At 48.6% G+C, this 13,664-nt stretch overlaps 1 protein-coding gene across 1 annotated transcript in view; it reads left to right on the top strand.

Moving 5' to 3' along the window:
* CDH13 (cadherin 13) overlaps positions 1 to 13,664 on the top strand; it is a 990,542-nt gene that overhangs the window by 894,464 nt on the left and 82,414 nt on the right. Inside the window, exons 9-10 of the mRNA XM_006087037.3 lie at positions 801 to 983; positions 6,969 to 7,222. Of these exons, the coding sequence (XP_006087099.1) occupies positions 801 to 983; positions 6,969 to 7,222 (437 nt within the window). The remainder of the gene's footprint in view (positions 1 to 800; positions 984 to 6,968; positions 7,223 to 13,664) is intronic.

Below are 13,664 nucleotides of genomic sequence, written 5' to 3'. Positions count from 1 at the left end.
CAGCTAAAGGAATGTGCTAATGATAGCTTGTGAAATTCTCTATCTATGGGAAAGCCAATTTTTCATTTATTGATTTATTTCCACACACCTACTTGCAACAAGTATTTGAGATGTATTACAATAAAAACACAGGTACAACAAGGCCTCCAACAATTGATTTATGCGTTTCCTTAGAAGATAGTTCTTTAAAGTCACACTAGTTGGGTACAAGGGGTGGGAAGGATGAAACTGGCTTTCTTCATTGGAGAATATGGTGCAATCTAGCAGAGGCTCTGGAGCCAAACACAGGGGTTCAGTTCCAATATCTTCATTGATGAGCCAAGGCACTCTGGTTATCTGATCACCTTGTAGTTTAGGGTGGGTGGGGCTGCAGGAACACAAGCACGCCAAAATATAGAAAGGCACAGACTCAACAGAAGTTTGTTTCTCATTCTTCAACAGTTCAGGCAGGTATTCCCGGATGCTAGGCTGCTCCCCTCCATGTGGTGACACAGGGACCCAAACCCCTTCCCTCTTGTGGCTCATCCTCCCCCCTGGGTTCTTTGACTGTCTACATTCAGGTAGACAGGAGAAGGGAACAAGGAAAAGGCACCACTGTTCTCCATCATAATCTTCTTCCTGTGTCATTATTCATTATTAAATGAGATGATATGATAATGTACCAAGCCTATGGTTAAAGAGTTCTGTAAATGGTCTTTCCAATGTTGTTTTTTGTGTGTTTTGTGTGTGTGTGTGTGTGTGTGTGTGTGTGTGTGTGTGTGTTTCAAAATAATGACAGTAACCATCTGCTTTGTTTGCAGTTTCAAGCCACAGTTGAGGAAGGAGCCGTGGGAGTTATTGTCAACTTGACAGTTGAAGACAAGGATGACCCCACCACGGGCGCGTGGAGGGCTGCCTACACCATCATCAATGGAAACCCTGGCCAGAGCTTCGAAATCCACACCAACCCCCAGAATAACGAGGGGATGCTTTCCGTCGTCAAGGTAGGGGTGCCTCCAACTGCTCCTCCCTCCGCACCTGAGCTCTGAGGCCCACGATGGGGCTCACGGCCTCATTACACGGTGAATGTCCAGGATAAGTCAGCCCTAGTCTCTCCCTCCTGGGATTCAAAAGAAAAAGGCTCATGACTTAGGGTACTTGTGTCCTCACCTCCATAAAACCAACCTGTTTTACAGCTTCCAGAAAACTCAAACTTATGTGTAACCTTAAAAAACCCAAGCTTAATTTTTAAATGAGATTCCCCATGTGTTTAATAATGAATTATCAAAGATATGCAAAAATAGAGTAAGTGAAGGTTTTTTAAAGGTCTGTGCTCAAAATGGGAATTATTACATTTCTTTTTAATCTTTCTTAGCAGAGTCTCAGTTATTCTCTTGAAAACGAGATAATTACACCCACGGGCTAGTTCTTGGTGTGAAACCTCCTGTGCGCATTGCTGCCCAGCGTGCGGACCCTCTGGTTGCAGGTGGAACGAGGAGAAAATGTGATAATGAATGTTAAGCCCTAGGCTCCTGCCAGTGCCCTGGAAACGCTGGGTGGGAGGGTGGTGTTGGCGGCTCGGTGTCCTAAAAGGATTTTCATACACTTCTACTCTCTGGGAGCTTCTGCCAGGCCAGGACATTCATTGGGACAGTTTCTTTTCTGGTAGGCGAAGCCATTTGCCTCACAAGCAGGGAGTAATCATATTGATAGTAATTGTAGCCATGGACAGAACAAAAACATTGCTACCTACCCGCTGTGTGCCCTGGGCCAGGACACCCACCTATGTGTTCTGTGCCTCAGTTTCCTCAGCTGTAAAACGAGGGTGATAATACCACCCACCTCTCAGGCTGATGTGAGGAATTCATGAGCTAATATGTAAAAACATTCATAACAGTGGTGGGCATTAGAGCCTGTGTACGTTCCCTGAGACTGCTGTAACAAATGACCACAAACTCGGTGGCTTATAAAAACACAAATTTATCCTTAGACTTTTGAGGGCCGAACTCCAAAATCAGTTTCACGGGACTCAAGTTGCAGGGCTGGTTCCTTCTGGGGGCTCTACAGGAGAATCGATTTCCTCGTCCTTTCCAGCCTCTGCAGCTGCCTGCATTCCTTGGCTCATGGCCCCTTCCTGTATCTTCAAAGCCTGTATCTATCAGCACAGCATCTTCATATCTCTGACTGACCTGCCTGCTTCCCTCTTTTACGGCTCTTTGTGATGATACCAGGCTCACTGGGATAACCCAGGACCACCTCCCCATCTCAGGGTCCCTTTTGCCATCTAAGCACATACTCACAGGCTCGGGGAATAAGAACAGTAGACACATTTGGTGGTCATTATTCAGCTGCTATGGGACCATATAAACAACTACACCCACAAAGTTCCACAGTGCCCTTGGGTGCCAAAGCCACTGAAAATGGAAATCTTGGAGAGCTTCCAGCTTGTTCCAGAACATGAGGGCTCTGGGCTCCTATAGGCCTGCCCTTTCCGACCTCTTCCAAAATGAACCTCAAATGTTTGCCAGGAAAGAGCAGCCTCTAGGTCCTCCCAGTTCTTCTTCCCTAATAACACCGGCAACGGCAGAGTTGTTAGGAGACCCTGACACTGCCCCCGGCACCCACCACTGCGGCTTCAAAGCTGTGAAAGTCATAAAATAACACGGCCACTGCCTGTCCTCATTCACTGGCCTCATGTCTGCAAAAGCTGTCAGCAGCTTTCGAGGCCTGCACCGAAAGACAAAGCCTGGGGAAATATGCATCCCCCTCCGGGACCCTGGAGGAGCACAGTTCTCCCACGTGTGCTTGTGTTTGCCCAATGCTATGCGTCTGAAATGTTAGCCCCTAGAAGAAGCTCACCTGGAACACTAGTTAACATGCAGGCCACACCACGCAGCACCTGCTGAACCGGAACCTGAAGGAGAGGTGCCCCAGGTGACGCTGGTGTTCACAGAGCACAGCCCTGGGGATGAGGACCGCCATTGAATGAGAAGTTTCCACCTGCAGACTCCTGAGGAGGAAGTTCCATGGAGCCTGGGGTCTGCCTGGGCTTCAGGTTTTCTAGGGAGTGGACTTCCTGTACTTCAGAATCAGGACAGAGACTCCCCTCCCATCCACTGCCTGCCTCATGAATCCCTACCCAGGCCTCGAGCTCCCCCTGCCTCTCAGCACACCTGGTCAGAGCCCAGGACAGCCCTCGAGAGCCGTGGTTCCCAACCTTTCGTTGGCCATGCCCCACCTAAGCATCTCTAAAATCCTGATGCCCCGCTGTGACATGTAATTCTTATTATTCAAAAAGTGAACTCCTATTCACGTAGAGCATTGGTTCTCAACCTGTGGGTCGCGACCCCTTTGGCGGTCGAATAACCCTTTCACAGAGGTCGCCTAAGACCATCCTGCATATCAGATATTTACATTACGATTCATAACAGTAGCAACATTACAGTTATGAAGTAGCAACGAAAATAATTTTATGGTTGGGTCACAACATGAGGAACTGTATTTAAAGGGCCAGAAGGTTGAGAACTACTGACCTAGAGGAAGCCTAAAAGGCCATTAACTTGGTCTAAACAAGCTTCCAAAGAACATGGCATCCATGAAAGAGAAAAATAAAAGAAAGGACAATTGAAGTACTGAGGAAGAAGTCACTAAGAAATTGTTTAAAAAATAATAATAATATGAAGTGATATGAAAAAGTAGCAAATAAAGTTTCAAAACATGTAATAGAGAACTGAAATGCATCGGTATGTCACAATATATCCTAATATATAAAGAGCTAGGGTCTGTTATGACCTAAACGTCCAGATGAACAACCGAACACCAGGCTAGGGTCCCAGCCGGCACGGCGGAAGTTAGTCCTGGGTCCCGGCCAGCAAGGCAGAAGTCGATTCTAGGTCCTCGTGGCCCATGGCGCAGCAGCAGGAGGGAGCTGTGGGCCCCGGCTGCCTGCAGCGTGGCGGCGGGAAGGAGCTTTGGGAACGGAGCCATGTTGCCATCGGACTGGCCTCTGGGTCCCTCCCCCTGCCCACAGGCTCCAGGGAATCAGAGCCATGCTGCCATCGGACTGGTATCTTGGTCCCTATCCCCGGCCCATAGGCTCCGGGGAACTGGAGCCATGCTGCGATCGGACTGGCCTCTGGGTCCCTCCACCCTGGCCCACAGGCCTCGGGAACCAGAGCCATGCTGCAACGGGACTGGACCTTACCTGAGGGATCCTGGATTGTGAGAGCGTGCAGGCTCGGCTGAGAGAACCCCCAACCCCCAAGTACATGAATTTCGTGCACTGGGACTCTAGTATTTATATACTGTATATGAGGCCCCTAGAACCATAAGAAATGCAAAATATTCACTGTTAATAACTTATTCTCCAATTGCCCCTCTTAAAAATCAAATTGCCCCCCTGTGGGCCATGTGCCCCATGTTGGGAACCACTGCTCTAGAAGCAGCCTGGCCACACCCCCACGCTCTCCACTTGCCAGCAACCAGGGATGCTTTCAGCTGTAATCACAGAACGCAGGCTGATAGTGGCTTTAGTAATACAGAAAATCTAATTGTCTCCATAACTAAACTAAGGGAGGGGCTCTAGGCAACTCAAAGTGTCAGAGAGCCAGCAGGGACAATGCAGATGTTCTGGCTTTTTCCTCGAGGACAGAAAATGGCTGCCAAAGGCCCAGGCATCACATCTTCCCTGTGCTGTGATGCAAGACAGGAAGCAAGGAAGCAACCAGGACAGAGAGAAAGGAGGGAGGGAGGGAGGGAGGGAGAGAGAGAGAGAGAGAGAGAGAGAGAGAGAGAGAGAGAGAACACGAACTAGCTCTCATGTGCCCCTATCCTCTCATTAGGAAGGTGGGTAAGGGAATAGGGATGTGGGCATGGCCATGGGGCCGCCAGCCCCAAGTAGCTCTGCCCTGACCAGCAGCAGGCAGCGCCCTGAAGAACTAGAGAAGTCTCAGGATTGTGTGGTTTGCGGGGGAGTCCTGCCTCCCCACAGGACCAACTCCGACTGGTCCTGGCAAATGAGCACTGGTTTCCTCTTTAAATCCTTCTGGTCAGAAACACCCTTAGTTGCTTTGTAAACCTACTTCAAAATGTCAGCTACTCTTTCAGCCGAATATAATCCACCCGCGTCTGAAGTCTGTTTTGTCTTTTGTCCTCAGAGGAGATGGAAGCATCAGTAAGCAGGCATCCTTGATCCCCAAGCCTGTCAGACTTAAAGTCTCGGTTGGATCACTTCCAAATCCTCCCTCTTCCAGACAACAAACCCCAGCTCCTTCACCCTTCCCATGTGGGCCAGCTCTTCCAAGCCTTTAAGTCCTCCAGGACAGCGGTCCACACCCTCTCCTGACACTTGATGAAACATTCATTGAATTGAATCTCTGTAACTTTATTGTGTTTTCAATTTGCACCCATGCCTGACACAGACCCTGCAGCAGACACAGCCTTTCAATAGGGTCAGAGGCCCAAGAAAACAAAGGGCTTCTTAACCCAGCATGACCCAGGGCGGCCTTGGAGGGGACTGGAGCGAGACCCAGTGGTTTGCCAGCTCCGGGTGGGCAGGCCACAGGCATCACACAATAGGAACTATTGCCTCCACGTTATACAAATGGAAGTGAACACAAGAGAGGTTTCGCTCTCCATAAAGCCAGGCGGTCACTGCGTGGCTCACTCTCTCTGCTCCCCTCTCTCGGTACCATGGTTCACATCTCGGTTACTCTGCAGCCAGCATTCTGCTTAGGGAATGAGGGCCTGGGAATACCCATGAAAAGCCAGGCGGGAGGGCAGTGGCTGTCCAGCTGTTTCAGTTCCACACTCTTCTTTCTCACCATCTTAACAGCTTGTTATTACATCAGACTCTAGACCTAATCTCTGTGTGAAATGTCTGACATGTGTCATCTGCACCCATCTTTACAGCAGTGCTTTGCACTGGGACTTCATTGATGGGAGAGCTGAGACTCCGGGAGGTGCAGTGACGTGTCTGTGGTCCCATAAGTCCTATAGTTATTAACATCAGGGCCAGGACTTGACCCTGGCCCTCTTGTAGTTGGGAGTGAAGATGGCCCTCTCACCTAAGACCATCGCTTCAGCATGAGTGACAGCCCAAGGGGGCAGAGGACTGGGTCGTGTCACATCACGTATAGAAGCACCACCTGCTAGGACAGGCGGTTTATTGTCTCATGGCTGCTCATTGGCCCTGAGCACAGGACAGGCCACCACTGTGTTATCATGGCTATGTGTCTGTTATCACTGCCCCTGCCCAGGGTATGTTCCGAGAGCCCCAAGCCATGGTGACAATTGAAAACGCCCCACATATTTTCATGCCCCCAGGTGGGAAAGGGCACAGCGGCTTAACCCCAGGTGTCTCAGCCTCTCAAATTCTTTTCCCTATACGACACCCTGGGGGAAATGCGCCCTGTGCGAGGAGACCCTCTACATGAAATGCTGTAGAGACCCCAGACCTTAGACCACACGGCGAGTGAGTGGGACACATTAAAAATGGAGCCTCGGTCTGCCTTTCCCATTGGATCTCCCTGGTGACAGACAGGGCTACCATGAATCTCATGAAGCTTAGGCTTCGGGGTCCCTCATCCTCCTGAGCCGCTGGGAGTGAGTTGCAGAGTGTTACAGGTTACAGGTGAGAAGCCTTTTAATGTCAGCGTTGCCAGTGAGTCTCCTAAAGGGATCTTAGAAGGGAGGCCCCAGATCTCTGAGGCTCGTTACATGAGTAATGTGTTGTCATTTCTTTCTCAATCTAAAAAGAATAACAATGTTGATACCTAACTTTGCATGTGTATGTTTCATATTCTTGTTCTTAAAGAGGATCCCAAATTGCATAAACCTTAGCCCACAAAACCTGGCTCTGTCCCTGAACATCTACCTTCCCTTGAGGGATGTCGTCTGCCCTTTGTGGCCCACGTGTGCACACGCACACCCACACACACACGCACATGCACACGCACATGCACACGCTCAGTCCCTCTCTCTCATTCCAGCCTCTGGACTATGAGATTTCGGCCTTTCACACCCTGCTGATCAAAGTGGAAAACGAGGACCCGCTGGTACCCGACGTGTCCTACGGCCCCAGCTCCACAGCCACCGTCCACATTACCGTCCTGGATGTCAACGAGGGCCCGGTTTTCTACCCCGACCCCATGATGGTGACCAGGCAGGAGAACATCTCCGTGGGCAGCGTGCTGCTGACGGTGAACGCCACGGACCCCGATTCCCTGCAGCATCAAACCATCAGGTGGGTGAGCGGCTCCGTAACCAGAGACGGGAGGCAGGCGCCAATTGCTTTCCTTCTCTGCTCCCAAGGGCTGGTTGTCAGGAGCAAACCACCATTAAATTAAGCTTGTTAATGATGTGGGTGAGTGGGAGGTACGTGTCATAAGAGTTGGCGGCTGAAGGCACCAGGGGACAAGGCTTGCTAAGTGGGGGCACTGCCCACCACTTGATTCCCAGCAGCGAACCAGCCCGGGAGGGGAGTGGCTTCAGGGCTCTGTTCCCAAATGACCAGAGGTGTCTGCCAGTGCCAAGCACCGTCCCCGAAGGGAGAAAGAAAGGAGCCCCCATACATGGCCCCGTGAATCTCAGACACTTGACCTACTTTATTGTTACCACAACTTTATGAGAAAGGCATTGGCTAACTCCATGTACAGATGAGGGTCTTATGAATCCAGAGAGGTTCAGTAACTTGTTCAAGGCTGCCCAGCCTAGTAGCAGAGAAATCTGGATAAAAACAGGACAATCTGCAAAGTCTGTGCTCTCCTGGGTTCTATGGACTGAACTGTCAGAGGGTGAGGGGCAGACACTGCCTGGTATTTAGAAATGGACTGTCGGGTTGGGTTTTCCACTGATGGATGGCAGGCAAAAAAAAAAGGTCTTCGAAAAGTGCTTAGAAAGAAGGAATTTTCATAACGAGATTTAATTAAATGATCATTATCCACAGTGAATCTAACGCGAGCGAAGACAAGATGCCTCATTGGCACGTTGTTTCATAGTAAACAATCGGCATGCAGGTCCAAGTGCATGCTTATCTCTGAAAGTTATTAATCTTTCTCTTCCAAAATCTAATCTTCTCATCTGAGGGACAGATAATCAAGTATTAGACACACTTTTAATAAACACGTGTCTTATTTTCCTGATTTGAAACACCTGAGAGTGCGCCACGGTCTCCACATCAGCCCCTTAACTGTGGAGCAAGCTGGCAGACAAGCAGGGAAATTATTTTTCATTCCCAAAAGGGGAGTTAGACGTTTTTGTTTTAACTTATTGGGGTGACATTGGTTAATAAAATTATATAGGTTTCAAGTGTACAATTCTGTAACACATCGTCTATCTATTGTATGGTGTGTTCCCCACCCAAAGTGGTCTCCTTCCATCACCCTTTACACCCCTTTACCCTCTTCTACCTCCCCACGCCCTTTCCCTCTTGTAATCACCATACTGTTTGTTTTTGTTTTGTTTTTTTTGCTTAATCCCTTCACCTTTTTCATCCAGTCCCCCAACCACCCCTCCCTTCTGACAGCTGTCAGTCAGTTTCCTGTATCTATGAGTCTGTTTCTATTTTGTTTGTTTATTTACTTTGTTCATTAGATTCCACATATAAGTGAAATCAGATGGTGTTTGTCTTTCTCTGACTGGCTTATTTCACTTAGCATAATACTGTCCAGGTCCATCCATGATATTGAAAAAGGTAAGATTTCCTTCTTTTTTGCGGCTGAATAGTGTTCCATTGTATAAATGTATTATAGCTTTTTTATCTATTCATCTACTGATGGGGACTTGGACTGCTTCCAAATCTTGGCTATTGTAAATAATGCTGCATAAATTGTTTCAAATTAGTGTTTTGGGGTTTCTTCATATATATTTCCAGAGGTGGAATTGCTGGGTTATAAGGCAGTTTCATTTTTTTATTTTTTTGAGGAAACTTTATACTGCTTTCCACAGGGGCTGCACCAATCTGCATTCCTGCCAACAGTGCACGGGGGTTCCCTTTTCTCCACATCTTCACCACACTTGTTGTTTGTTGATTTATTGATGGTAGCCATTCTGGCAGGTGTGAGGTGACATCTCCCGTGGGTTTTATTTTGCATTTCTCTGATGATTAGTGATGATGAGCATCTTTTCATATGTCTCTTGGACATTTGTATGTCTTCTTTGGAGAAGTATCTATTCAGATAGATTCTTTGCCCATTTTTTAATTGGATTGTTTGGGGGTTTTGGTGTTGAGTCATATAAGTTCTTTATAGATTTTGGATAATTTGGACTTCAACAATAAGAGGTGGAAAAGAGAGAAGAAGATTTTAAATGGGGTTCATATTGCTAAACCTGGGGCTCTGCCATTGCTGCATAATTGGGATGAAAGCGTTAATGTGATGGGAAAGGACAGATGCCTGTGTCTGGGAGGAGAGGTCCCACTAAGGTGGGAGAGACAGTGGGACAGGTGGGTCTGCCGGGTTGTTTAAGACCAGCTTTGGCTGACTTAGGCAAAGGGAGAACTTGGAAGCTTCCGTAGGTAGCTTATAGAACTGAAGAATACGTTTAGAACCAGGCATATCTGTGTGGCTGTGGAGGGATGAGACTACCAAAATGCAGTTCCCAGTTCCTTCCAGCAGAAGGAGACCCTTCCCAGTCAGTAGTACCAGCCCAGGGGCCGGGCCTGGATCTCACTGAACCAAACAGAATAGCAGGAGGATGGAAGTGCCTGTGGGCTAGTCCTGTACGTGAGCCCACCACGGACCCCAGCCTCTAACCATGATGGCCTGGAATGGTGGTTCCCAAAGGAATGCGATGGGAATGGATGCTAAGTCACCAGGAACCATGGAGAGCCAGTGTGACCAAGTTCAAGTTTGTGAATCCTCCCAGAATATATAGCTGGAGTGTTTCTCTGCAGCTGGTATGCCTAAGAGTTCTAGCATTTACAAATTGGTCTGGCAGAGCAGCGTCTGGACAAATCCTTTTCCAGCCTTGAAGCAAAGTAAATGTGCGTGCGTGCATGTGTGTGTGTGTGTGTGTGTGTGTGTGTGTATGCGAGTGCACGCGCCTGTGTGTATATGGGTGTGTGGGGCACATTTCTCTCTCTGGCCTGACTCTCCAGACACATTCCCTCCTGCTGGGATCCAGAGTTGCTGGAACTGACACTTTCTCTCTCAGCTTGGCACTGACTGGACCTTCCCCTCCCTTCTCTTTTTTCTCCCCCTTCCCTCTCCGCTCCCCTCCCTGTGCTGGTTCTGAGCTCATCAAAAGCAGGGATAACATCACTGACAGGTTGAGCTATTGTCACAGAACTCTTCTGGGAGAAAAGGCTCATTAATTATTTGCAGTCTTTGATCCTGTGCGCTGAGAAGCAGTGTCCCTGGGGGGCCGCGTGTGTGGAGGGTGAGCAGGGCTGCAGGGAGGGGCCAGGCTGGGACACAGTTTTCTAATAATCTGCACTGGGCTCCCCGGGATTCTCAGAAAGACAAGATGGCCTTGTGCGTGGTGTTCTTATTGTTGCTTAATTAATGATTCTTCAGGGAGCAGGCATTGAAAGAGGGAAGAAATTTACACTGAGAACTCATTGTTATCTTAAAGAGAGCTCTGAGCTTAGCTGACAAAAACACACACAAAAGATGCTGTCCCGCCATCTGCCCCTAATGGGCTGGACTCTAAGCAGTAGCACGCATGGGGCTTTGCAGTCACGCAGGTCACTGTGGCTGTCGCTGTCTGTTTGTAACTCTATGTCCACACATCCTTCTCAGTGTCTCTCTCCGTTGGTGCCTGTTTCTCTGGGTATATTCTTTGCTCTCTCTCCATTTCTTTTGTCTCCTTCTCTGTATCTCTGTCTCCCTCTGCCCTTTCTCCCTCCCTCCCTCTCTGTCTCTATTTGCATCTTCTCCTCCATGTATGTTCATCTTTCTCTCTGTCTCTTGGCTATCTGTTCTCCTCTGTCTCTGGTTCTCTCTTCCTCTCTCCTTCCCTCCTCCCAGTCCTTTCCTCTTCTTTCTGCTGCTGCCTCCTCTCCTCTACTTCTCCTCTCTCTCTTCTGTCCTCCTTCTTTCTCTTTCTGTCTCTGTCTTCGCCCTGTTCCCTATCTCTACTTATTTCTCTGTTTCTATCTCTATCTCTATCTCTATCTCTATCTCTATCTCTGTCTCTGTCTCTGTCTCTATCTCTATCTCTATCTCATTCCAAGATTTTCTGTAGCTCAGCTTCAATAACCCTTTTTATCTCAAATGACTAACCAGACACGCAGGGCTTTTTAGCACAGTTGGACATTCTCCACCTGCCCAGGCTCCTAACAGCCTGATTCTGGTCTAAAATGAGAAGCCTCTTCTCCATCCCCAGCCCCCACAAAACTTAGGAAATTACTTCTAACTAACCCCTGGTCCAGGCCCACGTCCTGTCTTTTGTGATGAAAAGCACATCTCAGGCACAACAATTCCACTGGCTGGCCCTGTTATGCACTCTTTTATCTCACCGGGGAACATGAAAATCAGCAGAAGGCGCCTTGATCTCTAAGAAGCCTGTAACTCCAAAGACAGGAGGCGTCCAGGCATCAGAGCGACTATTCTCTCTAAAAAGCCTGAGTTATTAAAACGTGTTACAAAGCCGATCATGCTGTGCTCTTAGTCAAATCAAAACGGACAGCCATGGTCTAGTGACAGATGAAATTTTTTTTTTCATAACTTGTATCTTCTTATCCTTATTATAAAGTTAATATAGTTCATGGAGGAAACTTGTGAAAAGGCAGTTAAGAATAAAAAAGATAATACAAATCTGTAATTATTCCACCCAAGGAAATGCATCCCTCTTTAACAACGTGGGTATATCTCCTTCAGTCATGTCTGAGTGCTTCTCATTTATTACCAAAATTGGCTCCCATCATCCATCCTGTTTTGGAACCTGCTATTTTTACTTCCCAGTACATGGTGGACAGCTTTCTATGTCAAGAAATAGTTATTATTTTAATCACTGAATAATATTATTCTATTACATGGATATACTCATTAATTTATTCACTCCCTTACCATTACATATTTAGTTTCAACTGTTGCAGTTATTTAAGAAAAAGGTCAATGGGCATGCTTGTAGCTTAATTGTTTAATGCATCATTAATTTTCTGAAGAATTTTCAGAAAATACTTTACTTGAGCAAAAGTATTAATATTAACACTTTTTGTTGTATAAAGAATTCTTTGTTTTTTTATACCTAGACAATCTATATAATAAAGAGCCAGGGTCGCCAGACCGGAAGTCAGTGCTGGGTTGCCATGGGCCACTGTGCCACCCAGACCCAGCACTGACTGCCTAGGGGGCTGCGGATCAGGCCCAGAGAGAGGCCTGCAGAGAGAGAGGCAGGGTCTGATCCATAGCCTCTGTGGCAGCCATTGGTCAGAACTTGCCTCTCTTTCTCTCCCAGCCTGGCCAACAGCCATGCCTCCATTTCTCTCCAGGCCTCCACCTGGGCTGCTGATCAGCCCCACCTTTCTGATCAGGCCCCGTTGATAGGCCCAAAGACACTGACTGGCATAGAAACTGACCAATCAGAACCAAATCTGGGTCAACTGTGAGGAGCCAATGGCTGCCCAGGAGACAGAGCTTTTGTTGCTGACTGGCATAGAAACTAACCAATCAGAACGAAATTGGCCAGCAAAGGAGGGCAGTTGGGGGCGAGATCAGGCCTGCAGGGGAGGGTAGTTAGGGGTGATCAAGTAAGCAGAGGCAGTTAGGGGCGATCAGGCCAGCAGGGAAGGGCAGTTGGGGGCGAGATCAGGCCAGCAGGGGAGGGCAGTTGGGGGCAACCAGGCTGGAAGGGGAGGGCAGTTGGGGGTGAGATCAGGCCAGCAGAGGAGGGCAGTTGGGGGCAACCAGGCTGGGAGGGAAGGGCAGTTGGGGGCGAGATCAGGCCGGCAAGGGAGGGCAGTTAGGGGTGATCAGGCAGGCAGAGGCTGTTGGGGGTGAGATCAGGCTGGTAGGGGAGAGCAGTTGGGGGCTCAATCAGGCCAGCAGGGGAGGGCAGTATGGGGTGATCAGGTAGGCAGGCAAAGGCAGTTAGGGACAATCAGGCAGGCAGAGGCAGTTAGGGGTGATCAGGCAGGCAGGCAGAGAGGATAGGGGCAATCAGGCAGGCAGGCAGAGGCAGTTAGGGGTGATCAGGCAGGCAGGCAGGTGAGTGGTTAGGAGCCAGCAATCCTAGATTGTGAGAGTTATGTCCGACTGCCGGTTTAGGCCCAATCCCCAGGCCTAAACCAGCAGTCAGACATCCCCCGAGGGGTCCCCAATTGGAGTGGGTGCAGGCTGGGCTAAGGAACCCCTCCCTTCGTGCACGAATTTCGTGCACTGGGCCTCTAGTCAAATTTTTATTTTCCTTATGAGTTGGATTGATGTCATGGTTACAAAGTCATTCTCTGTTCCAAAGTCATGCAAATATCGACATGTCCTAAAGCAGAGCTGTTCTCACACCATTCTCTCAACACAGCAATGAAAAAAAAAACTCGCTCCCACCTTCAGGACAGAGCCTGGCCTCCGCATACACAAGACAGGAACAGGCACTTCTCTGTGGCTCTATAGTCTCTAATGAGGAGCCGACTGGTGCAACTGAACTTGTTGGCTAATTATTATCAGAAAGAGCAGCTCAGTGAGGATTATGGGAAAATGCACCGACTGCTTTTGCCCAGCATTCTCCATGAGTAGCAGGGACTAACC

Source organism: Myotis lucifugus, unplaced genomic scaffold (genome assembly GCF_000147115.1).
Source record: "Myotis lucifugus unplaced genomic scaffold, Myoluc2.0 scaffold_35, whole genome shotgun sequence".
Lineage (NCBI taxonomy): Eukaryota > Metazoa > Chordata > Mammalia > Chiroptera > Vespertilionidae > Myotis > Myotis lucifugus.
Note: the sequence above shows the minus strand (reverse complement) of the source record. Positions and strands in the feature narration are given on the sequence as shown.